This window comes from Rhinolophus sinicus, linkage group LG10, assembly GCF_036562045.2.
Source record: "Rhinolophus sinicus isolate RSC01 linkage group LG10, ASM3656204v1, whole genome shotgun sequence".
In the NCBI taxonomy this organism is placed as follows: Eukaryota; Metazoa; Chordata; class Mammalia; order Chiroptera; family Rhinolophidae; genus Rhinolophus; species Rhinolophus sinicus.
In genome coordinates, this window is record NC_133759.1 from 90231104 (window position 1) to 90257381 (window position 26278).

The 26278-nt window shown below is 50.9% G+C and overlaps 2 protein-coding genes across 2 annotated transcripts in view; one reads left to right on the forward strand and one right to left on the reverse strand.

Moving 5' to 3' along the window:
• Positions 1-26278, forward strand: part of SLC36A1 (solute carrier family 36 member 1) — a 217532-nt gene that overhangs the window by 173343 nt on the left and 17911 nt on the right. The gene's annotated exons all lie outside the window — the stretch shown is intronic.
• SPARC (secreted protein acidic and cysteine rich) lies at positions 4381-25931 on the reverse strand. Its single transcript, XM_019734302.2, has 10 exons — positions 25780-25931; positions 16003-16072; positions 14721-14783; positions 14019-14106; positions 12481-12602; positions 10593-10713; positions 8870-9003; positions 8063-8211; positions 5973-6121; positions 4381-5566 (listed from the first exon to the last, which is right to left on the reverse strand). The coding sequence occupies exons 2-10, from the start codon at positions 16057-16059 to the stop codon at positions 5538-5540; spliced, it is 912 nt and encodes a 303-aa protein (XP_019589861.2). The 5' UTR covers positions 16060-16072; positions 25780-25931; the 3' UTR covers positions 4381-5537.

Sequence of the window (26278 nt, forward strand, 5' to 3'; positions counted from 1 at the left end):
AGCCAGTGCTCAAGGTATTGTCGTCAGACCGCCTGCGTCACCGTCCCCTAATATGCCCCTACATTTTAAAAGTATTTTAGTGAAATATTTAAGTTATACAAATAGAATAATGTATATCATACATTCCTGCTTTACTTTTAAGAACTTCACCATTTGTCCATATGTCCTTCAGTTCTGTTCTGTTTTTTTAAGAAATGAAACACATTACAAACACAGGGGAAGTCCGCGTGCTTCTCAAAAGTGCAGATTCCAGGGCCACAGCCGGGATCGACTCCATCGGAATCTCTGGAAGTAGAGCTGAAAATGTGCATTTTTAACAGTCCGTCCTCCCCCGTCTCCCTCAACCACCGATTCCTATGCACAGTGAACACTGACCATTACTGATAACACCAGCGAAACTCTGCCCCATCCAAGCAGCTTGCTGTCCTTCCTTACAGCCAGGGGGTCTCACTCTTTGCTACATGAAAATCACCTGGGAGACTTAGAAATGCAGAAGGAGCTCAGGTCCTCCTTGACCTTGTAAATCAGGCTGGGGCAGGGGTCTCAGGCAACTCTATCACCAAAGCCTTGAAGATGGTTTCTGATGGTAGCAGGGTCGGCGGGGAGAACCCATCTCCCTTCTCCCATTGGAAACACCCCTGGGACCATCAAAGTCAGGATTCACATATCGTTCCACTTGCTACCTCCCAGAATAATGTCAACAAGCATTTCCCACGCCCTGCGGAGCGCTGGGCAGAGCTGCTAGTGAAAGGCGTTGATTGGGTATAAAAAGGAAGAAGGCCTGACCGTGTCTGGGCGGCCGTCCCAGGCCAGGCCTTAACTCAGTGCGAGGGCTTGGAGGTAGAGCTGCCAGATACAGCAAAGAAAAAGACAGGACACCTGGTTAAACTTGAATTTCAGACACCTAACGGATCATCTTCTAATAGAAGTGTGTCCTAACTGTTGTGTGGACATACTTACACTTAAAAAATGTGTTTCTTGTTTATCTGAAATCAAATTTAACTGGAAGTCCTGGGTTCTATCTGGCAACCCTACCTGAGGAAGTATCTTCTGCCCTTGTGAGCCTCAGTTTCCCCGTTTGGAAAATGAGGGGCCTCGGCTAGATGACTTCTATGGGTCCTTGTGGCTTGGATGCTCCCGCAGTCCCTTCAGACAATCCCACAGCTCCGGCAGTTGTTCTCCCTAGCTCCCGCCAGGGGGCGCCCTGACCCTCCTCAGCGCCCTCGCAGGCTTGTGGCCCAGAGAAGAGGAAGCTGGTCCCTTTGGCTCTGGGGGGCCATCTGGAAACCAGGTTGTGAGCCTTGAAGGCCCCAGTCCCTTACTCATCCCTAAGACATTTTATTCAGAAAGAGAGAAGGGCAGATCTTATAGAGGCTCTGAAGGTGGGACCGTTCCCTACAGCTCCCCCTCTATCATTATTTAAAAGGGGAGACTGGACCTCCAAAGGAGAAGGCACGTGTCCAGGCTCAAACCGCTCTCCTGCAAACTAGACCCCTGACTCACTGTCCAGGGCTCCGCTACCTCCTCAGGGTGCCCTTATTTCTCTCTTTTCTGCTGGACACTTTTAACCCTTGCAGTCCTGCAGTCGAAACCCTTGCAGACACCGGGCAGCCCTGCACAGCCTAGCGACTGAGAACCCTTGGGGCCCTTCACAAAGGGAGTGTGGCCTTGAGGCAAGAAACCTTGCAACGGAGAGAGGACCGGGCATAAAGCACCAGTCTAGGCAGTGGGGAAAGATGGGATGGTGGTGATGATGATGACTACGACGACGACCTTCCTCTGCGTCAGACACAAGGACCCATGAGGCAGGAACCACTATCATGAGGATTTTACAGATGAGGAAACAAGCTCAGTGTTAGCGCATTGGACCGGAAGGGCTCAACCCAGTTCTGCCACAGATGATGGGAAGGAGGGAGGCTTCTGTTACCAGGGATCTAGATGGTCTCAAGAGGCCCCGCCCCCTTCTCGGTGAAGAGGAATTGCACGAAGGGAGGAATAGCCACCATTTCCGCCCAGGAGGAGATTTTAGGAGAGTTACAGATTTGGCATTACTTACCATTGAATTCCTTGTAATTCAGTTCTCCTTTGGACCATCTGATTATCAAAGAGAAAGTCTCCTAGCATCCTTCATGCACAGGGCGTATCCATAATTGTGTAACTGTTTTCTCATTGTAATTATATTTGTACTGCACTTATCATGAAGGTTTATCTCTATTTTTGGTAGATACTGATATTCCGCCTAAGGTAATGCTACTTTCCTTTAAATGATTTTTGGGTTCTTTTCACTATGTGATTTGATTTAAAGGGAGGGAAAGCGCAGGTCGAAGGAGGATATGGAAACACTGCCTTTGAGGATGCCGGGTACTGAGGGCCCCTGTTAACTCAGAAGTCAGCAAGGGTGCAGCCCTCCCCGGCCCTCCCAGGGCCCTAGGCTGCTTCATGTTTCATGCCTGTTTTCTTGAAAATTCTGAGGAGTTCCCTCTCGGGAGTCATCCAGATATGGGGGAGAAAGCTCTGCATTCCCGGTCCCCCTTTTTTTATTGCCTCATCCCACAACCAAGTCACAACCTCCCCGGCCCTCAGTTTCCTCATCTATGAGTTGGCAGTAGTGCTGTTGTCATAATGGGTGCTGTGTAACTCAGGGATACTGTGCCCCAGGCTGACCAGGACACAGGGACTACATCCTCCAGTCCTCAGGGAGAATGCCACCTCTCCCTCTGTACCAGAAGGGGTCCCCTGTCCACACCTGCTTTGTGCCCTGTACAGCACATGTTTTCTACCTGAAATGGGATTGTTCCTGAGAGCTCTGGAGCACCCTGCGGCCACCTGATAAATGTCGTGGGATGAATGATGAGCCAATACTGAAATTTACCTTTTCTGTCTCTACCCGGATTCCTAGATTGTGAGATTGGCGCTGGGTTTGCATTTCTCAAATGACCAAACCTGAACTGGCCAACCTCTCCCTACTCCTCTCTCTCCCATTGTGTCAAAAAGGGAACACCAGACTACAGTTTGATTTTTTATTTTGATGAGTGTGTATTATTTCAGTATTGTGAAAATGATTTCAAATAAGAGGGAATAAACCATCTCTGGGCTTGGCACCTGAAGGCCCCCCTCTGTGGCCTATTGTCATGAAGCATATTTGGGGGGACTGTTTTTCCACCTCTAAGGAGAATCTTGGAATACTAGCCTGAAATATCATACAAGCATGAGCTTTGAAAAGTGCTCTGTGTGGACTTATGCCATTTTCTTTCCAAAACCAAGAGAGTTCTAGAGTTCTTCACACACACACACACACACCACCCCATTCTCGCTTTCTTGTTTAAAACCCTACCATGACTTCCCATTGCACAAAAATGAAATCAAGGCTCCTTACCATGGCCTACACGCTGCCTGGTCTGCCCTCTGCCCACCTCTTCAGCTTCATCCAATATGACTTGCCCCTTGTCCTGTGCACCAGCCATACTGGTTTGGGATTCACGTTCCCCATCTACCTTAAGTCCTTTGCACACGTTCCCACTTTCTGAAGTTTTTCCTTCCCTCTCTGCACTCTCTCCCCCATTTAATTCCTCCTTTTCCTTAGTGACTCAGCTCAAATTTTCTCAAGGAAGCTTCCCAGATGCCCTAGAACAACCCTACCCAATAGAATTTTCTCCAGTGATGAAAATGTTCTAGATCCGTCCTGTTCAATTGGGTAATGAGTAGCCACACAAGACTATTGGGTATTCGAGGCATCTAGTGTGACTAAGGAACTGAATTTATAATTAATATAAATTTAAGTCTCAATAGCCACACATGGGTACCAAATGGGACAGTAAGACTCTAGAATAACGCTGTCTCCTCCTGTTACACACACTCATGGTGGCTTTTATTCCTCCTTCATTGCACCTATCGCAGCTTGTAATTGATGTTGAATAGTTGTACAATTATTTAATCTGTTCCTCGGTAGACTGTTCAGTTCCAGAACAAATGCTTTGACTGCTTTGCCACAATTGTGTCTCTGAGCACCTGGCACGGGACCTTGTACATAGTAGGTACATCATAAACATTTGTTGAATAAATGAATGAATGAATGAATGAATGGTGAAAGGAGATACTTGCTTAGTCTGGTGCTTCTGATAATGAAGTGCAGTACTAAAAGGATCAGCCCACAGGTCATAAAATTAGAAGCCAAATCTGTGCATATAGGAACCATACATACCCTGTGTACAAATAAGCCTCTCGGCTTGTGCACAGGTATAATAGTATATAATGTATACAAAGTATAATAGTGCATTTACAAAGGTTTGCATCTGTGCAGTCATATATAGACATGCATGTCCCATGTGTCTGCGTCAGGGTAATGAGGTCACTAAAATGCATGCAAAGTCACTCAGGAAGGCAGTTTCTAAGTCATTACTTTTTATTTTGAAAGATTTGTCAAACTCTTCCCATCATGGTGAGAGTTTTCATGATTAATAAGAAGCAGCTTTTTCATGAAATGCTTGGAGGTGAACGAGTTCTCAGCCTGTGAGATCGGACCATCCCATTGACTTTGAAATTTCTCTTGATTAATAGAAGAAAATGGGGGGTAGAGAAAAGGAGGAGCATGCTGGAAACCGAGGGAAAGACCCCTCATGACAGCCATCCAAATGTGAAAAATAAACAAGCCAACCAAAAAACAAAATCTATTCATCAACTGCACTTTTTCTATTTTACAACTTTCTACAACTTGCCTCACTCTTGATTTGGGCCTTCCTGGCTGAGACAGCCCCCCAGTCCTGCATCTCCCAAGACAGTTAGGAGGGGAGAAGCCCTGTCGGAGGTGGTGACCCGCCCCTCGAGGCTTGGTGGATCAGAGAACTGATGGTCCACAGCTGCCCAAAGTTTGAGCAAACAGCCTAAAGTGAAAAGAAATGGCGCCGATAGGTGAGGGGGAAAAGGGTGAGGAACTGGGTTTAGGTGAGCGCTTATATGTTTTTGCAACAGCCTCAGGTTCTTTCTCTCAGTCACATCCCCAGGCAAACAAGACTGATTATCTGTAGTTCAGGTCGGTGGCTTTTCCAGGGATTTCTCCCACCACTGGTCCTCTATTCCCAGAAACATCCTTGCCAACATCACGGTCTGTTACTTCCCTTTGCCCACCTTCAGGCCACATGAGACTATCCCCCGCCCCCAGCAGCCGATACCCTGAAATAAAATTAATGCAAACGTCTGATTCATGAGGATTAGTTTCAAAGAGAGAAAGAGAGAGAAAATCGGAAGATGCACTATGTGTTGAAGGCAGATGTGAGCAGATCCAAGTTTCCACCCATTTTCCCATAAGTCAAATGGCTGGAGAAAAAGGAGACTGTTAGTGGGTGAGCAAGAAGCCTTGACAGCTGAGTTACAACTGAGAATGTCATGACGTGGGTTACAATTTCCATTTTTAGCACCGTTAATGTGATCATGTAAATCTATATTAGCACCTTGTCCCCAGGCAGAACAACAAACCATCCAAACATTTTAAACATTGGGGGAAACAGGAAGGGGACGGGTAAGAGAGCGTCCGCCACTGCTTAGATCACAAGGTCCTTGTCGATGTCCTCTGCAGACAAGAAGAGAGCAGCGTTAGACACGAGCCCCCTGCCGATGAAGACGTGCCTCCCGAGGAGTCATGGGGACCCCCATCCCCAGGACCCAGGGGCCAGGGGACCAGTCTGAGGTCTCCCTGTCCCTTACACATACTACCAAGTTATACTTCCCGTCTCCTTCTAGTCCCCGAAATAGTGCTAGGCACAGAGTGAGTGCTGATGCTTGAGGAAGGGAAAGAGAAAGACACAGCCTGCCAGACAGAGAAGGATCAGGACGGCATCTGACAGCAAGGCCCACCCAGCCAGGCAGAGCCCCCTGGAGGGAACCAGGCACAGAGGGCAGGGTGGGCGCACAGATGACAGAGAGAGCGGAGAGGAGGCAAAGGGAGAGGACAGCCGTCCCTTTGCGCAGATACTCACTCTCCTTGATGCCGAAGCAGCCGGCCCACTCATCCAGAGCGATGTACTTGTCGTTATCCAGGTCACAGGTCTCGAAAAAGCGGGTGGTGCAGTGCTCCATGGGGATGAGGGGAGCACGCAGTGGGGCCAGCTCGGTGTGGGACAGGTACCTGCAAGGAGGAGCGGGGAGGGGCCTGAGGCCTGGGAAAGCGCTGCCCTGCCCTGGGACTTAGAGCACAGCACTGCCCCCACTGAGCCCCAGTGACCCCCTCCATCCAAGGAGGGGCAGTTGACCGTAACAATAAGGGCCCTTCCAGTTCTGAGGTCCTGTGGGCTCATAACGAAGGTCTCTTGGTGCATCGAACTGTTTGCTAATTAATGTGCCCTGAGAGTTGGGGGCACAGAAACTTCAAATGCAAAGGTTCAGCACCTCTGCTATTGATAGATGGAAATCTGGAATGAAACAGCAATGCATGTTTCCTATGGACACATATTTATATGGCTGCAATGCAGAGAAGAGTCTAAAAGAGACACGTCAAAATGATGGCAGTGCTGACGTCTGGGAGGAGCCTGGCAGGGAGGGTCAAAGAAGCCCCCACCTCTGTCATAGGCTTTATTTTTTTGGTGTGAGAGGGAGGCCTTTTGATTTCTCTGCCACTGTGCTCTGCTCCTATTCTGCAGCTGGCCTTGACTCCAGAGCACATGTGTGATTTTTCTCCTTGTTCCCCAGAGCCCTCAGCTAGTTTTCCTCAAAACCCTCTTCCCCAAGGGGCTGCAGCGTGACTCCAATTTTGTCCCCGACCCCCAGACCCTCCCTGCCCCACCCAACTTGTGGAAGGAATCACAAAGTGTTGAACTGAAAGGAACACCCCCCTTCTCTTTCATCGTGTACTGGTGGGGAAACCGAGGCCCAGGCGGGGGCAGGGATAGGGAGGGACTCAGACCGGGTCACCACACAGCTCTGGGACAAGAAGGGGGGGACGGATCCCCTGGCTCAGGCTGGAGCGCTTTCCCACATGCACATTCCTTGCAACTCCATCTGGAAGCCTCCCTCCTGGCCCCTTGCTCATGGTGGGAGTCAGCCTGAGCTCCAGATGTCCCCCTGACTTTTCCCCTCCTCTCCGCAGTGAGTGATTCAGTTGGATCTCAGCCACGGAAAGAGCCTGGGAGAGAAGTAGCAGGGAATTTCCCAGAGCTCCAGAGACCCCAGCCACCTGGGACCACTGACAGCCAACATGTGGGCAGGTTCCAGGTCCATGGGCGGGATCTGGAGCGAGGGGTGAGGCTCCTGGACAGGAGCGTCCCCGAGCACCGTGAGCTTCCCCAGGCCTGTGAGCAGGGCACCCTCTTTCCTATGCTCCTCCAGGAACACAGAGCAGGAGAAGGCCAGAAGGCTGTGGTGAGGGGGATGGCCCCTGCTCAGCCACCACCTGCACCACTGGGGAGCCTTTTTAACTTTTTCCTTTGATTTTGAGACACAGATCATCCCCCGGAGTGTGAGCTCCATGGGGGCAAGGACTCAGTTCTGATTACTGTTAAATCCCCGGGCTAGAATGGTGCTGGGTACATAACAGACAGCAAGCATTTGTTCACTGACCCACTGCCTGCCTATTCTGCAGTGCAGTTACACAGCCCTTCATAACTCATTTGCACAAGAGGCAAGAGCAATCAAACCAAGGACTTGCGATATAGATGGGACTGGCTCTGGGTTTTTTAAGAACTCCCAGGGCCAGTTTGCCCTGGGGCTGAAGGACTGTTAGCATGTAGGCTGCCCCACCTCGGCCGAGTCACCACTTTCAGAGCCTGGCACTCCTTCCCAGCTCACTCTCCCTCAACCAATGGATCCCCGAGGCCAGCACTCCGGGGCCTAAGGAGGGAGTGTCAGGTTCCACTGACGTCCTCCACTTCTGGCACCAGGGAGTGTCTGATGGCTTTCTGCATCCTTTCTCCGGATGTCTGTCCCTTCCAGCCCCAGCCCCTAGACACACTGTGGGCTCCAGGGCTGGGAGGATCAGAGGCTGCTGAGAGGTTTCTGGCCGCCCCTAGTGCACCCACCAGCTCTGACCCAGGACTCCGCCCTCCAGGGCAAAGCCGAGCACCTGGGGCCTTACCCGTCAATGGGGTGCTGGTCCAGCTGGCCAAACTGCCAGTGCACGGGGAAGATGTACATGTTGTAATTCTTCTCAAAGTCCCGGGCCAGCAGCTCCACAGGGTGGTCTCCAGCCTCCAGGCGCTTCTCATTCTCGTGGATCTTCTTCACCTGTGGGAGCAGAGAGACAGGTGACAAAGGGTCTAGGGTCCGTCAGTCAGGGCCCCCCTCCCTCCGACAGGAGGCCAGAGCAGGCAGAGATCTGCCAAGCCCAAGGCTCCAAAAGAAGGAAGGAAGTGGCATAGACAGAACTAGCATCGCATCCCCACAAGCAGAGGCTGGGGTGATCTCAAAGGGGGTCTCTATAGAGCTGCCACACGGAAACGACCTGGGGAGTTTGTTAAGATGCAGCTTCCTGGGCCTTGCTTCACAGAGACGGAGTCGTAGGCCTGGAGTGGGGTCCAGGAAGCTGCACTTTACCAGCACTCCAAGTGCTTGGTATGTCCATTGACATGTAAGATCCACAGACTCAAAGAAAAACAATAGGGTTGTTGTATCTCTTGTTTCCCACTGGGCTAAACAAAGTAAGCAGGTCTCTTTGTTACAGAACTTCTCAGAGCCTTTAAGATGTGAACGCGCACTCTGAGCCTCCAAAGGCAGCAGAGGTCTGTGTCCTAGAGCCCAGAGTAGAGGCACGTGTCAGAGCAGGGATGGAGGCTTACCCTTAGGGGCCTGGTTCTGGGACCGAGAAGGCGGGTGGCAGCCAGCTCATGCCCCGGAGCTGCCCAGCAGCCAGGCCCCTGGCACAGGCTGAGAAAAGACCACTTACTCGCAGCTTCTGCTTCTCCGTCAGGAGGTTGTTGTCCTCATCCCTTTCGTACAGAGTGACCAGGACGTTTTTGAGCCAGTCCCGCATGCGCAGGGGGAATTCAGTCAGCTCCGAGTCCAAGCAGGGGGGGATGTCTAGGGTCCAAACCACAGGCGGTCAGTACAGACCCCGACTCTCCCTGCCTGGGGGCCAGTGTACTGGCTGAGCCGCTCTCCCCACCTCCTCCGACCACCGCTTCAGTCAGTGACCTTGGCACAGGGGCTCGGCCTCTCTGGGTCACATTTTCTTCATGCCCCTCGAGCAAAAGGGATTGTATGCGGGAAGAATGCTCTGCAAACGGAAAAGTGCGTGGACATGTCCGCTGCTCCCTCGCCCTTGACCTGCTATCCCGAGGGAAATGGTTCTCTTCAGTGGCTCCTGCACCTTTCTGGGTGACGGGCCCTGAGAGCAGAGGCCCAGGACCCACTGTTGGGAGGTGTTAGAAGCTGGGGGGCTGAGGAATGCCATCTCCCCACAGGCCCAGTTGAGCAGGGGTGTGGTGGAGGGTCAGGAATGCTCCCCCACCAGGAACATTCACAACAGTCGTGGTTCTATCCTGGTGTTTGGACCTTAGAGCCCCAGAATGTCGGACCTGGACATTTCATCCAAGGCTGCCCTCTTATTGGACCTAACAGAGGTCAGTGTGGAGCAAAGGGACTTGTTCACGGCCACATTATCAGGGTCTCTTCCAGCATCCAGGGCTCAGGGGTCTGTCCTTCCCTCATCCTGGACCTGGGAAAGCCGCCTCTGTGGTTAGGAGCACGGCCTCTGGGGACTGGAAGAGAACAGCAGTGATGGAAACACTGGGAGTTGGAGGGAGGGAGCCATAGGCCCCAGAGGGCACCGCAGCCCCTGGTGAAGGCTCCCTGGCACACTGCGCAGTCTCAGAGCCCCAGAATTCCTAGCACTCCTCCCGCTGTCCTCTTTCTCCAGGCCTGTCTGTGCCTTCTATTTCATACCCAGGCCCCATAACTGGGAGAATAGGGCTGAGCACAGGAGAACCTGGTTTTCCCCTCCGCCTTTCTGCACTCTGCATACCTGAGTCCGGTGAGTCACTCTCTCCAGTACCATCTGGTACCAGAATGTACTATGCACACAACATGCATGTTGTCTTGGAGGGGGACCAGCTGTGGCCTTAGGTGTTTGGAATGACGGGAAGCCTGCCAACGCTGAAGGAGGCCACTGGGCCAGTTAAATCTGCCCTGTGACCACTAACCACAGGCCAGACAACACCCTGACTCCCAGGTTTCTAAAAGAGGGTGGTTAATCCTGTGTCTTAAGCGGGCCGATAGGAAAGTCACGGAGTAAGAAGGCCAAGGATCTGACAATACCGAGTGACAGGGGGACTGACAGGCGTGCCCCCATTTTTAAAGCATTCCAATTCAGATACTTTAGAAACACGTTATAGCCCATGTAGAACATCGTTTTTGTTTTACAACGTCGAAGCAGGAAAGGTTTGGGTTAGCCCCATAGAAGAAGTTCCTCATCATCAGAGAAAAGAAATTCTCCCTGCACTTGTGCTTCCACGACTGCTCAGTCCTTCCCAGGAGCTGTCCTGAATGCAGAGTTGAGGAACCATCACAGACAATCGGGGCGGGGGGAGAGTTGCCCCCAAATCTCACAGCGTGGAGGGGGCAGTGCTCTCTCCCCAAAATGGGAGGCTGGAGGGCCCAAGGAGACTCACATTTGCAGGGTCCGATGTAGTCCAGGTGGAGTTTGTGGCCCTTCTTGGTGCCCTCCAGGGTGCACTTGGTGGCAAAGAAGTGGCAGGAAGAGTCGAAGGTCTTGTTGTCATTGCTGCACACCTGTCGGCAAAACACAGAGCACCTCTCACCTTCATTCCCAAAGCCCTTCGCCGGTACCACCATCCTCGCCCATTTCAGAGACTGGGACACAAGGCCAAGCAAGGAACGTGAATAGCCCCAGGTTATACAGCAAGTTAGCAGTGGGGCCGCAACCAGAACCCGATCTCCGGGCTCAGACCCGCGCTCAGCCCTTGCTGGGAGCCACTGTTGGTCTCTGAGCAGAGGTGGGACTGATTCAGGGCTGAGACATGGAGGGGATACGGAAGGGATGAATTAAAGATGGGGATGGCGCAAAGGCAGAGTGTGTAGAAAAGAGTTAACACAGCTGTTATCCTTTGAAAGGCTTGTAAAATGGGTCCTTGGCTGGCGTCTGGGATCTTGGCTGGTAAACAGTTCCCTGCACCGTGATACAATTTTGCACAAATGATAAGGGTGCCTCACTGTGCCTAGACTGCTGTACAAACACTGTGGGTTATGCTGAACATCTCCTTTCCTTCTGGGAGTCTGGAATTTGGGTACGTGCTAGGCAAAGCGTGCCTACGTGACCGGCTGCAATTCAAACTTTACTGACTCTAAGGGCCTTCCTGGGGCAGAAACATCGCTCACGTGTGGTTGTGTTTTCGTAGCTGGGGAAAGTGTGTTCTGTGAGACCCTCATGGGGGTGGGGAAAGAGTAAGCAAGCCTGCACACAGGTTCCTCCAGATTGCTGTGTTTTTCTTCCTTATGATCCAGCTGTGTATCCTTAATTCAGCGCTGTGATAAATCTTAGCTGTGAGTGGGACTGTTCGCTGAGTCACATGGGTCCTCCTAGAGCATCTCTGCACGTGGGGGTGGCCAAGCAGAGGTGCAGAGGCCTGAACAAGGACAGCGGCATCAGAAACTATGTGAGGAGGAGGGGAACCTGTGTGGAACTCCCTGCACAGACTTGCTGATATATCACTGCAGAGGGAGAACTGATGGACATTGGGGACCAGTGGGCTGGGGGCTGAGGAGGAGGGAAGAGTTGACAATGACGCTAAAATTTGCAGCTCAGAGGATAATTATATTAGGGAGAGACTGAAGGCAGAGAATCCAGATGGAAGGTTGTGGGAATAATGCTGACATTAGATTTGCTGTCCTAAGCTAAGTCACCAGTAGCACAATGGTTGGCATGAATGGGGACTCAATACTATTTCCTTGGATGGATGGATGGATGGATGGATGAATGACTCCTATTGACAGGTAGGATGGACAGGTTTGAAAGATTTTTTTAAAGTAGCACATATTGGGTACTTACTAAGTACCAAGCATTATTTGACAAATCCCCACAACAGCCCTGTGAGATAAAGACTATTTCTATCCCCTCCTTAGAGATGGGAAAACGGAGACTTGGGGAGGTTTAGCGACTTAGCCAGGATGTCATAGCTAACAAGTGGTGGAGTGGGGTTTGCAGTCAACCTTCAGTCTGACGCAGAACCCATGTTTTGGACCTGAGGCTTTGCTCCGCTGCTCCGCTGTCGAGAAAGCCCCAACTCACTGCCTAGTGTTGTTGGTCTAGTCTCTTCTGAGTCTGGCAGAGCGTTTGGAACCTGAGGGTACCGATGAAATTCTTGCTGGTTGGTGGAGGGATCTGGTGACTGGCCGAGCCTCCCCTCGGACTCACCTTGACCGGGCTGCTGTGACTAGATCTAGTGAGGGGACTGGAGACTCGAGCTGCCCTGTGGAACCCGCAAGCCAGGAGTTTTCTGGGCAACACTGTGTTGGGAAGGACCCCGTCTCAGGGCTCACCTTCTCAAACTCGCCAATGGGCGCAGGGCAGCTGGTAGGGTCCTGGCACACGCACATGGGAGTGTTGTTCTCATCCAGCTCGCACACCTTGCCGTGTTTGCAGTGATGGTTCTGGCAGGGGTCTGGTAGAGAGCAAGAGCATGGAGTTAACCCCCGGGCTAGCAATCCAGACCGGTCCTGGGGCACACGGCTTTGGCCGGGACCCTCACTCTGGGCTCTGGGCAGCCCTGAGTCCTCCCTTCTGTTCTGCTGAGCCCAGCCATTGGCAGGTAGGGAGCAGCTGGCTCAGTCTGGGAATCAGAGATTCAGTCTGAGGTTATGGTCAGGCATGTTTTGGGGGGACTGTAGGCTCAGGCTGGGACCCCAGCACACTGGATGCCATTGAGCTCCCCTGAGGACTGAGTTCTCAGCTGTCGGTTGATCCGTCATAGTGAGGCACTTTTGGATTCTGGAATAGACTTCCTAGAATGACTGGGAAAGTCAGGCATCCTCATGGAGCCAGGGAGCTGTGAGGCCCGACACAACCGACTTGAAAGGCTCTAGAGGAAAAGGGAGAAGAGCCCTGAGGCCCACCCTGCGAAAGCAATAGAGCTCAGCTTGTCCAGTAAACACCTGATGAGGTGGACGTGGAGAGGGAAGGGACACGGCTCTGCTCCCACAGAAACTGTGTCCTCGGGATGCGCGCTCAGTCTAGCCCTTGCGGCCTGATGAGCAACTTCAGGTATCTGCGTCATCTTGCATCAGATGCTGGCACTGGGCTAAGCGCTCTTATGCTTTATCTCTCAATCCTCCCACAGCCCTGGAGCGAGGGTCTGCCATTTTCATCATGCTGGTGTTAGAGGTGGGGGAGCTGAGGCTCAGAGGAACGAAGCGAGCTGTCCGCGGGAGCTCACACAGGGGCCCGCGAGTCTAAACGCGAACCTTGGTCAGTTTGCCTGCCAAGTCCGTGCTGCTAGCCCTTGCATATGATGCCTTTCCATTCTGTAGGACGGAGGTGCCAGCACAGTGGGCAGGAGCCACAGGCCCTGGGTCATGCCTCTCCCTCTGGCACTAACGCCGTGAGTCGCATCATGAGTTCTGTCAGATTTTCGGGACTTATTTTCTCATGGCTGTGTGAAAATCGGTAAGCTAGTGAGTATGAGAACTTCTGAGGTGCTCTCAGGTCTGCTCCTGTGTGGGGTTTGGGCTAAGACGGCGCCATGGCGGAGCTCAGCTGACCAGTGACCTCCGTGAGAATGAGAAACCCAACTTGGGAATCAGGGCAAAGAGCCGTAAGAGGAGGTCACATCTAGCTGAGGAACTTCCCTTCCTGCCACTCACAGCACAGGCAGTCTGGCTGTAAATAGATCTTTCCCAGATTCCAGAGAATATTCCTGACCTTGAAGTCAGAGCCATGTCTCTTCCACAGCCCACCCTGCAGGGCAGGCCTCACCCTGCATTTCCTCAGGAAGGAACCTCATGTAGGCTGTCCCCATGCCCCAGGCCCAGGTGGCAGAGGGCAAAGACCGGATGTGACAAGACACGGGGAAGGGACCTACTTTCAGCCACCACCTCCTCTTCTGTTTCCTCAGCACCTTCTTCAAATTCTCCTACTTCCACCTGGACGGGGTTGGCTCCCACAGGTACCTGGGGTGAAGGGAGAAGAATGAGTCAAATGGCTCCACCCCCATCTTGGACCTGGAAGGGGTGAAGGCTGAAGGGGACTTGCCTGGAGCTTTAGGTACCCACAGGGGATGGGGAAAGGCAAGCTGGAAAAGGTGTGCTGGGCCCAGGGCACAGAGAGCACAAATTCCAGAATTTAGATTTAATCTTACAGACCCACTGTGTTTATAGTGCCTTGGAGTTCTACTGAGATGTCTCAAAAGGCCATTAGGTGTGTTAGGGCAAGAGGGGGTGCCAAGCCCTGTACCCTTACCAGCCACACAGGAACAGCCCCCCTTCCACCTGCTTGATATATGGGGAGACTATGGGTGATCATCGGAGAAAAATGGTCCCACAGCTGAAAAACTAAAACATTTCAAAATTATAGGTCCCAGCTGTAGGGTTCCATGGAAGGTTTGGGAAGCACTCAGGAGTGTCAAGTTTGGGGGCTACACAGGATTTACATCTGTGCTGTGTGCACACGGAAAGGGGACAACTGCCCCATTCCTGCGTGAGAACCACAGAACCTGTCTGGTTTCCCCAGGGGATGGATGTGGGCAGTGGGGCCGGGGGTCGAGGGTCACCACCCATCCCCCTACCTCAGACACCTCAGCCACCGTTTCTTCCACCACCTCCGTCTCATCAGGCAAGGCTTCTTGCTGCTGTTAGGAAGAGAAAACGGGGTTCAGAGAGGTCAGGGCCAAGGCCAGCTTTAGCTCTGGAGCGTCTCCGGCCTGGAACACCTTTGAAAGCTGGAGAACTGGGAGAGCAGCTCATTGGAAGTCTCCAAGGCTGTGCCTCAGGTTCTAATTATTATTACTACTACTATTATTTGGCAATTCCGTCTTACCATGTCAACTTGGGGTAGAAAGAAGCAAGATAATACATCTATAACTTGGAGGCCACTGGCTGGCTGGGGCTGCTTCTAAAAGTAATGTTAACCTTAAATCTTTTGCCAAAATCTACCCCCCTGACCAAGATGGCCCGTCTGTCATCACGCACATCTCCTAGTGGAGAGTGGGTGAGAGGATGACAGGCTGGAAGAAACTCTTCTTTTTGCCCGCCCCACACTTCTTCCTCCCTCTTCTGGTAAAGGCTTCCAGTGTTGCTGTGGGTCACCACCTGCAGGCAATTCGTGGAGGGACCGTCCATAAGTCAGGGTGCCCCACACACCCCTGGCCAAGAAACAGGCCCAGGAGCGCGCTCAGCCAGACTGGCTCTCCTTGCATTTTTTAAATTTTTTTTTATTATTATTATTTTTTATCATCTTGGCACGTTCTCTCAAGATGTGAAAACTGGTGGAGCAGATGTATTCAGATGGCAGCCTCTCCGAGACTGTCCATTAGTTCTCACCTCCCAGGTCCTGGAACTACCTCTTTCTAGTCCTCCCCAAAGCCTTTAATTGTATAATCTACCCCTATATCCTCTGCCCCCCCAATTTAGTAAGATTGGAGGCTGTTGCTTGCCATCAACTAGCCCTCCCTGATTCAGAACTAACCCGTCCCTCTCTGTGGCTTGACTCTCGTCTAATGTCATCCCCGCTAGCACCGCTCCCCTCTGTTAGAAATCCTCATATGATACAGCAGTCACCTCCTTCTAAAGCCATCCTAGTCTATTTCCGGGAAGCTCTGACTGCTAAACAGTTCATCTTCACGTTACATGGAAATCTTTCTTCTCTGGAATCTCCACCCAACGACCCTCATTGCATTTATTTTATCCTGAGCTTATTAAAGAAAAAAACACCTTTTAAAAAAAAATCAGATAAATAACTCTAGATGGGGAAGCCCCTGTCCCTTCCAAGAATCCAGGGCTGGCAGATTCAATGGCCCTGAGCTGGTGGGGGGAGGGAAGACCAAGCAGAGATGATCTTTGGGTACTTACAGGGGCTGCTAAGGCCCTCCCAGCCAGGCAAAGTAGAAAGAAGACCCAGGCCCTCATGGTGCTGGGAACGCTGTGGGGAGGAGAGAGATTGAGATTTCAGTGAGTGGGAGGCGTCTGGATGGAGAGTTTCTTCTGAGGCTGAATTCCTGTGGTATACAAGATTTTAGATGGTACACGGCAAGTGATGGTGACAGACAGGGGAGAACGTTGATTCTACTCAGTTCTCTTTCACCCCCATTCTATGAGGAGATCACCTCAGTGTGGTGCCGAGATGTCTAACATCTCTCTAACACTCCTCTATCTCCCGTTTTAACGGAGAACAGGCCTCTGGCGCAGAGCCTCCACAGGAAACTACATCCGACTGGAATTCAACAAAGTTGTTTTGTCTTCTTTGTATTTTTTTTTTATAGCTTCCTCCCATTGATGACAGAGGTACCCAGATTTTCCCATTTATGGTAATGATACAAAGTCTGTTTTCTCAATACATTTATTTAAATGTTTAAAAAAAAGTGATCACGAAGGTGATTGGCTAGTTTGTCAAGTTTGGGCAATGCTAGACCAGACCAGATCATGTTCACGGCCCCTTTAATCCCTGATGTTCTAGAATTATTTTCCTATCCTCCCACCAAACTCTCCTCCTCCGCCCTGTCCCCTCTGTATAGGGAGAAGTTAATAGGCAGCAACTTCTTGCCAACTTGAGACAAAGAGATCTACGTTTTGAAACAAAGAACAATTGTCTTAGAGTATGGTCTATGGAAACTTGCAAGTGGCCACCTTTTCCGCCATTTTACCCGGAAAGGACAACACTTCTCTGTATCCTCGAGGGAAACTGTCCAAATGCTTGCTGCATGTGTTACATGCTCTCTTTGCCCTTCACAGCTAAAAGAGGTTAGCTGAGATCTAGAAAATTCTCCTGCCCTGGTCTCATTCTTTAGATGATAAGCTAAGCCCTTACTCTTTATTTATTTATTTTTGGGAAGGGGGACAGGACTTTATTGGGGAACAGTGGTGAGTTTTTTCCCAGGACTCTTATCAGCTCCATCCAAGTCAAGACCTTACTCTTTAGATGATGAGCTCTCGACTCTAAAAACCATATTACTGGAAAGGGATCTTGGAGCAGAATCTCCTCTGACGAGTCTATGCCCAAAATGCCACCCCTAACAGAGGCTCTGTGGGGGAGACATTTTATTGCTTGTTCTAACTAAATGGGCTTCCATTTTCAAATGGCTTTCGAACATCCTTCCTTGTACTGATCTAAAGTGGCTTCCTCAAATTTCTGGTCTACTCTGTCCCTCCTCCTCTGCCCCCAAGCAGTTTTTAGCAAGACGAGCAGTGGCCACGTCTTCCCTCTACCGTCCCCCCAAACTTCCAGATTGAGTTCGTCATCCCCAGTTCCTTCCAAGATTTCTCAGCTGACCAAGCACCTTGGAGGGATCATGGGAAAAAACATTCTGCTTGGAATGAAATGCCAGGGGTTCTTGTTCCACCTCAGTAGGTGAACTGGTGACGTCCTTCCTCCTCTCTAGACCTTGTTTCCCCCTTCTGTCGATTGAGAGTCAGATGAGGTGAACTTTGAGAAGGTAGGCTGGGCACTTAAAATGTCACAGCACAGGCTGCTCTTGGCACACACCATCACCTCTGGCATCGGGCATTTTCACCTGGATTATTGCGTTTGGATAGCAGAACTAGGCAGGAGAAGCACAGACTTCATAATGGTCCTTTATTGGGTTAAAATAGACACAAAGCCTCACCTCCTCGTTCATGGACTGTGCATGATATAAAACCAACAGAAATGTAAAAGAATCGTCCTGGGAGCTTGGTATTGCTTCACCATGGCCCCAACTCCTTTTTCAGGTGGTTTTTGGAATGTTCCCCCTCTCACACAGTTGTAGGCTTGTTCACCCCAGGCCTAGAGGTGGAAAAATCTCCCTTCCTGCTTCTCCATTTGGAAGACACAAGCAAAACAACTTCTGCATGTGGCTTTGGGCGAACGAAACAGGAGAGAAAGCATCAATGAAGGACCTGTCTGAGATTGTTTGAAGTTGAAGGGTCAAAGAGAGACTGGTTGCTAGAACAGAAAACGCCAACTTCTCTGGGCTCCAATGACAGAGAACTCATGTCATTGGAGAAATAGCACAGCCGGACTAGAAATGTAATAAGCTCAGGATGGAACAGAGAAAGACCAGCATCTCCAGAGTGTGTGTCCTTCCTCTGAGTAGAGGAAGCAGGCTCCTCTCTCAGAGCGGGGAAAGGGCTGTTGGTAGGCACTGTTGTCTGTCCTGCCTCACCACTTCTCTGCACTCCTTTCCCCGTGGCACACTCACCCTCTCCACCACCTTCATCCCTGGTATTGCAACCAGAAGAGAAAAATAATTCTATGTTTTGCAGTGCTTTATAGTTTCTAAACGTTTCACACATACGCTGTCCTCTTGGAGCCCCTGACACACGGCAGGTAGGCAGGTAGGCATGGGAGGCTCTTATCCTACTTCGTAGATAAGGAGTCTGCACTTGAGAGGGAGCAAGTCAGGCCACGTTCAGGCCCCTTCCAAGTTGACCAACTCCCTTCTCATGGCATTGGGTCGGGCCTCACAGGGATTATGTTCAGAGACTGGTGTGGAGGTCAGGGGGGAAATGCAGGAAGTGAGAGTGTTAAGGACACAAAACCTTGGAAGGGAGTTATTTTCCAAATTTTGGGTTCTGCCCAGTGCCCAGTGCTACATCAGCAGTCTTAGAACGCTTTCCATCCAGGTGGTGGGATGGGAGGGACTGGGCTTGGATGCACAGCCGTACTTGCTGCATAGCCATGAGACCCCTCCCAGAGGTTCTCTAAAACACCGCTGGCCCATCCTGCAAAGATGATGGGGTACAACAGTAACCCCAGCAAAGGTCAGAACACAAGGTCAAAACCCTACTTCCTTTGCTAAGCAAACCTAGGCATGGCAGGCCTGGTGAAAATATAAACACCTTCATATACACGACCAGTATGAAATGAAAACTCCCTCCTTTGTCTCTCCTTAGTTTGTGATGATGCCTGCTTCTCCTTTTCAAAGTGTTTTCATAATCCAGCACCCCATTAGGGCTCAAGGCATATCTTTCTGCCCTATATAGTACAGGTGAGAAGACTGAGGCTCAGAGAGGGACAGAAACCTCCCAAGAGCCCCAGGGAGTGAGTGGCTGAATGAGGACCCAGGCAGCCCCACTCTACCGCTGACATGCTCTCCACCTCAGTTTCCCTTGGTGGCCGCTCCCTCCCAGGTGCTCACCTGAATGGGGCCCAGTTGGGCTGTGTATTGGCCTGAGGTGCGGGGAAGGAAACTAGCCTGGGCCGGGGGGGAGTAGGCGGTGTGTTTCCCTTGGCTTGGTGGTCATCCAATGCAGACACTGCTCACCCCACCCCACCACTGCCGCCTCCTCCTGTTCCGTACATCGAGTCCCTTCCTCTGCCTTTATTTGCTCTGGACATGGCTGAAAACCCGTCCTTGGCTGCCAGCAGGACCCGAAGCTGAGGTCACTTCTCTCTCTTTGGAAAGACTGGGGATGGAAAAGTACAGACAGCCCCCCAGTTCGTCTCCCTCAAAACATAAAGGGTTTCCTTTGGGCTCTCCCTGGACACTGAAAAATTGCTGACTGTCGGAACTGGGGAAAATCTCAGAATCATAGAATTTTAGACTGTGGGTCTTAGAATCGTAGCCTTTCAAGAACGTGAAGCACAGAATTTGAGTTGTCAGTACCCGACCTGATTTGAGTAAAACGTTTATGAAGCAATGCAGTCACATAGAACCGTCTGAGATGATGAAAATATTCTGTGTCTGTGCTGGCTAGTATGTGGTGATCAAACATTTGAAAAGTTGTTAGTGCAAATGAAGAACGGGATTCTTAATTGTATTTCATTTCAATTAAGTTACATAGCCACATGTGGCTGGCGGCTACCACGTTAGACAGAGTGGTTACCAACTTTTCCAGAGGAAGTATAGCAGTAAGTTAAGCCTATGGGCTCTGGAGATAGAAGAACGTCCAGGTTTGTATTTTGGCTCCGCTACTTAGCAGTTGTATGACCTTCAGAAAGTAACTTTCCCTCTTTGGGCCGCAATTCATTTCCCTATCTTGTAAAATGGACATCACACACCGACCTTGAACAGCTTGTAGGTGATATACATGAGGGAATACAAGAGGTAAGCAGTGTTGTATGGAGAAGCCTTTTAAAATCCAAGGATCCCAGGATCTCCATCCCCATCAAGAATCCAGGGCAAAAATCCCAGCTCTTTGTGGCCCAGGGATAAAGGGAGTTGGGGTGGAACAAAGGAGACATTACTTCTTTTGGTCTAGGGGACACAGCCCAGCCTCCAGGCTGGCCTCTGAGTTGGGCTGCTAACGCAAAACAAGCATCTTGCTCCCACTGTTTGGCTTGGAAACAAGGTTTCCAAAAAACACACATGGTAAACAAGCTCAAAGAGAGGAAAACAAGTATAGAGGCTAAAAAGGAACCCATGAGCCAGGCCCGCCAGGGAGCCAGGACTCAGAAAGAGAGTCGAGCCAGGCCAGAGAGGTGCTACCGTGGCCATACTGGCCACACTGGCACTCTGTGGTGACATGGAAGTCAGGAGTGCCGGGATCGCGTCTTGGCAACATCACCAGCTCACAGTGGAAACTTAGGCAAGGCTCCCCTGCTCCCTGGACCTCGCCTCGCCCTGCTCTCTGTACAATGTGGAGGTTGTTTTAGATGAGTGGTGTGCAAAATTGTGGGAGCCAGGGAACCCTTTCTTTCAATGACGTCTTCTGCAGACATCCTGTACTGGAAACAGCTAAATCCCACTAGCATTTGTTGAAACGTGAACGTATTATGATCTATTCAGTAAATGAGTTTGAAATATTAAAAAAGCATGAAAAAGTGGTGATGACATGGGGCTGGAAGTCTTACACACACAGGCACCCCAAGATGCCTTAGAGCATCTCTAGGGTCGCCTATGACCAGTTTGAAAACGCCAGGGCCAGGTGGTCCCCATGGTTCTGTTTAGCCCCCGCGTTCCAAGTCAACTCAGGCAGACGCCTTTCAGACTGTCACCTCTCCCAACCTGCCCCTCGACTCTGCTTCCACTTCTATTTCTTGCTGGAAGGGAAGAAGCTAAGGGAAACTTTTAGGGTGTCATGGGTGCTCAAGCCTTGGACTGAAGAGGTTCTGGGGCAACTCAGAAGTAGCCCTGGAGTTTGAAACTGGAATCAGCCTGACTGAGATTCTGTGGAAGCATCTAGGATGCCACGTTTCACTGTGGTTAGGAGACGCCCCCGGGTGGAGCCTGAGGCTCTCGTCCTTGGCTCCCCCTAGGGGCTACTGCTGCATCCGTGTGACCACAAATGGAGGGGATGAGAAATAACATCAGTGTCCCGTCTGTCACCTCCCCGAGACGGCAAATATGTGGCATATATGCCTCCACCTGCTACTCCTGTGCACGTGGAAGACTTTACTCATTAATCATGACTTTCCCCCCGAAGTCCAGAGTCGCATTTTGGTCCTGAACAGTTTTTCTAGCCAGCGCTACCAATGGATTATGAATTTCACAAGCCCTGTGAAAACTCTTTGCCATGCTCCTGATGTTAGAGATAGAGAAACTGAGGGTCGGAGAGGGAAACTAACCCCAGGTCGTACAGCAAGCTGGGGTCTGAGCTAAACTTCCAGATGTTAACCTTGTTTGGTTTTGTTTCTTTGTTCGTCCAATCAGTCTGGAATCCTAAAGCCACAACTAACACAGGATGACCCGGAGGGATTCCCAGAGGAGACAGGGTAATAGCAAGTTTCTGAAAGAGCCCAGTTGGAGACAGTTGGTATCTCCATCCATATTTTCCCTACAGACATCAAGCTCTGTGGCTTGATGAGTGAAAGCAGAGTTAATTTCCTAAGACATCGCCTTCCTGGATAAGCAGCGGCTGTTTTTCTAAATAATTCTGTCAAGTCACTGCACACTGACGCTAGCCCTGCTCAGCCCAGCCATCCCTGAGTTCAGGATTGGGGTTAGGGTCCAGGCTCTGTGCTGTAGAGAAAAGGGAGCTTCACTAATCCCCAGGGTAGGCTGCAAGCTCAGCTCTAGCCTTCGCTTCCCTCCTTTAAAGACAGAGGTTAGAGACGGAGTCAGCAGGAAGCAAATGAACAGCAGCCTATTAGCCCCCTTGTCTGTTGCCCCAATGACAAAGCCGTGAGGGCTGGGGCAGGCCATTGCAGGTCAGCAAAGGAGAGAGAAAGCACTGCTCATTATTTATCACCCACAGGGCTTGCTGCCTATGGAGGGAGGTGTGTAGTGTGATGCCAAACTGATCAAAGGTGAACATCTGGATAGTTGCAAACATCTGGAAGTTTGCTGTGTGACCTTGAGTGAGTTATTTTCCCTTCCTGAGTCTCAATGTCTCTGTCTGTAAAATATAACAGGTGGTCTGGTGCTGTATGTATGTAACGTGTCTGTCTCTCCGTTCTGACCTCCAGTTACGTCCGGCTATGAATATCTGTATGTGGCTGCAAATGACAGTGGTGTTTGCACACCTGACAGTGTGTCTGTATAAGTTCCCTGTGTCCTTGACCTGTGTGAGGCTGCGTGTGTGTGCCTGTATGTGTCTACCTGACTCAGCATCTATTTTCAACCTGTATAGGTAAGGGTCAGAGTTTGCACATGCATCAAGCTGTTTACCTGGAATTTGTCTGTGAGTCAAGGTATCGTTCAGGGAGAGGTACCTGAGTGCTTGACCTTGGGCGTCTGCTCATCTAATGAGGCAATTTATTTTCAGCTGTCCCAGTAAGTGCCTGTTGATGGAATCAATGTTTATACTATGCGTCCTCCTAGGTTTGTTTATGTCTGTCTCCGTGTATTTCTGCAGTTAGCTACCTGTCTAAATAACCCCCGAAACAAATATTCTCCTGTTTACATCACATCCTCAGCTCTTTCCTTTCCTCCACCATCCTTTCCTATTTATAGCTTATTTTCAGCAAAGAAAGCTTCTCTTGTGAACAGCAAACCCCAGCCGCACTGTTGGACGACAAGTCTCTAAGATGGATAACGATTTGAGCAGGACTGTTATACAACCCAAGATCGATCCCCGGGCCCCTCCTCTCGTTTCCTTTTCAACTAGTGGAACAGAGGTTGTTAAAAATGCAGACCAGCTATTCTTTCTCATGACGGCAGCATCTGGGATTTAGGTTTGCAGGACTTCAGCATTGGAAGGGCACCTGGAGATCATCTAGCTTAGATGCTCCATTTAACAGACTGGGAAACTGAGGCCCAGACAGGGGAAGCGTCTTTCCCAATGTCACTCCCTGGGAGTTAGGACCCATCTCTGCCCGTGCCTCGACCAGTGCTCTTTCCATACTGGACACACTCTTGGGAAATAAAAAGGTGCCCAAATCAAAATGAATTGAAACAATATATTTTTAATATGCCTGTTAGCACTTTTCATAAAGGGAAGTTATACTCGTATGCAACCCTCAAGATGACAGAGCTGCCAGAGAGAAAAGCTAGGAAGGATTTCCCCAACTCTTTGGGTGCCATAAATCCATCAGTTCTAAGAACTCATTGCATTAGGTGGCAGGGCCGTAATTTAGCAAGTGCTTCCCCTGTGCATTATCCCATTGTGCCCACATAATTTCCCCTTGAAGTGGCTGCTGTTACTGCTCTTTAACCAAGGAGGAAACTGGGGGCTCAGTAAGGAGGAGTGATTAGTTCAAGGTCAAACAAGCACCCTTGGGGCAGAGGTGGAATTAAAACTCGGGTCTTCCAACATCCTGTCTGGGAAGCTTATCAGAGTCCCACAGCTGCCCTGGGATGCGGGGAGATGAGCAGGGTGGGCCTAGAGTCTGCTTTTCCGGTATTTGGGGGCACAGTGGAGTGGGAGACATTCTGACTGAGCCTGATGTACTTCTGAGTGTTCCTGGCATCCCCTCCCAGCCAGCAGGCAGAGACCCTGAAAAAAAGGTTACCGTGGCAACTCACATTCCTCCTAGAGTGAGTCATGCCAAGAAGAGCCTTTCAGTGGGTGGGACTTGGAGAAAGTTTCAAAAGTTGATTCCTACTCCAGGCACCCCCCTTCCACCCCTCCCTCCCTTTGCTCCAGGCTTTGTCGATGTGGCAGCTGATGGCTGCCTGTTAACTCTCTCTTCCCCCAGCCACTCCCATTTCAAAATGTTTCATCCTCTTGCAAATATACATTTGCCTCCAGTCCCCACCCACTCCATCTCCCACACGATGCCCTCTGGCTATTTTGGGGGTCTTGCATCCATTGGACAGTATCTTAAGACTGAAGTCTGTGAACCCCCTCTTGTGCTCTTTTTCTCTTTATTTTTGTCACACACACACACTACTGTACACACAATTTAAAGGGGCAAAGAGGACAGGCAAATGCCTTGAAACCCATTCAAAGGCTAGCCTTTGGGTCTTAGTTTAAGAGACTTTCCTTTGAAAGTTTCAGAGGACATCGGTGCCCCAAAGCCAACCAAGCCCAACCCTCTTACTTTACAGATAGGGAAACTATGTTAAGTCCAGAGGAGACACTTACCTAAGATCACACATAAAATGTGTGCCTAGAGTCTGCCATTCTACTTCTGATTTGCTTCTCACTCTACCATCGGCCCTTGGGACATATAGAAATTTAACCCTAGAGAATTGCTGGTGAAAACATTTGCTCTGTGTGTTCTGCATAGAATGCTGTCCTTTCGCAGGAGAACGTGTGCCCCTCGGTTCCCGTTGGGCAGACAGGGCTTCCCAGGGCCCTTTTCCCTTGGTGTCCTTCAGGACGCAGGAAGTCCTCTCATCCACCAGCCAACGGAGCCAGAGAGGATAAAGCCGGGAAGGGGGTTAGCTAAAGAAGACCTAACCCCCTGAAAAGGGTAGACACCAGTCCTCTGTAGGGTTTGGGCTTCTCAAAACAAGGAGGTGTGAAAAAGTGGCCCTGGAACCTTCTCTCCCTTCCACGTCTCCCGTCTCAGCACATCCCCCGTCACCCCCAGCTTCCCGTAGAACCCAGCGCCCCGGTTGGAGGGTATCCGATGCCTGGAGTCTTCAGTTCTAGACACACTAAGAGCTACTGCTAGTGAGTTCCTGCTTGTATACTCCAGGGAGCCCAGGACGGAACAATACTTAACCCAAGACTGACTGTGGCCCCAGAATCTGTGTGTGTGTTTGGGGGCAGGGATGTCGATGGGGGAGAATTCAAGGGAAACCGGAGCCTTCCCACAGGTACTAATTAAAGGTGAAGACCCCTTTAGCCTTCCGGAGATCCAGTTATTATTCATGCAAAGTCCCTTTTGGAAAACCGAGCCCCTGACCAAGAACCAAGTCTAAGAAGTTTCTCCTCCCGGAATGGAGAGCAGGGCAGATACTGGCTGCCGGCGGTCCCTGTTGCAGCTGTGACCAGATCAGATTCCCAGGAAAGGAAGAGGCTGCCACAATTGCAAAGGGACCAAAGAGGACAGGCAGGCAGCCTCTGAAACCAGAGACAGACACACACAGAGAATACTCCCTCCAAGACAAAGTGAGATTTTTTTTGTTGTTGTTCAAACCTAAAAGGGAGACCGAGTTATACTGTGGTTGCTCCTGAAAAGCAATAGGCAGCAAGTCCGGGGCCCCTGCCCTCAAGGGGAGAAGCGATGGAGCCCAAAGGAGATGCCCGCCCGCAGTTCTGATCCCAGACCTCCCAGCACAGCTTCCCCGCCCTGGTACACACAGTGGAGGAGTAAAGTGGGGAGTGGGGGTTGATGCGGTCAGAGAAGGGGAAGGCAGGGCGGGTGGGGGTCGTGCATACCTCAGTGGCAGGCAGGCAAGCAGGCAGCAGGCTGAGCACACTCCGGCAGTCTGAAGGTCTGTGAGAATGTGGAGGGGTTTAGAGCCCAGCAACAGGAAACCACTCAGCGCTCTGGGCTGGGTCTGTGTCTCCCTCCACCCCCCTTGGTCCCGCCTTCTCCTCTGTCTCCTCCCCCACATGCCCCCACCCCAGCCAAAGCTGTCTCTGTCTTCCATTTCTTTTCTCCTCTCCTTGTGGTGGGCTGTCCTGAACAGACTCCCAAACCTGGCTGCCTCCTGGGTTCTGGAGCAATTGCCTAAACAGACTCACCGAGTGCCAGGGCTGGAAGGGCCAGCAGGAGCCCCTGAGAGCAACTTGTCTTGTTCAGAGAGGAACTGAGGCCTGGAGGGGACAAGGGAATACCCAAGGGCTCCCAGGGGCAGAGCCAGGCCCAAGTGTCTTAACTTTATGACCAGTGATCTTAACAACAACCTTCCCTAACATTAGGCAATGCCGAGAA

What these genes read in the sequence shown, in the direction of transcription:
- SPARC (XM_019734302.2), bottom strand. Translation starts at nt 16,059, where the DNA reads ATGAGGGCCTGGGTCTTCTTTCTACTTTGCCTGGCTGGGAGGGCCTTA. An exon ending in CCATTGGCGAGTTTGAGAAG is followed by an intron (nt 10,714 to 12,480) that starts GTGAGCCCTGAG and finishes TTTTGCCGACAG; the next exon opens with GTGTGCAGCAATGACAACAA. An exon ending in CTACATCGGACCCTGCAAAT is followed by an intron (nt 9,004 to 10,592) that starts GTGAGTCTCCTT and finishes TTTGGACCCTAG; the next exon opens with ACATCCCCCCCTGCTTGGAC.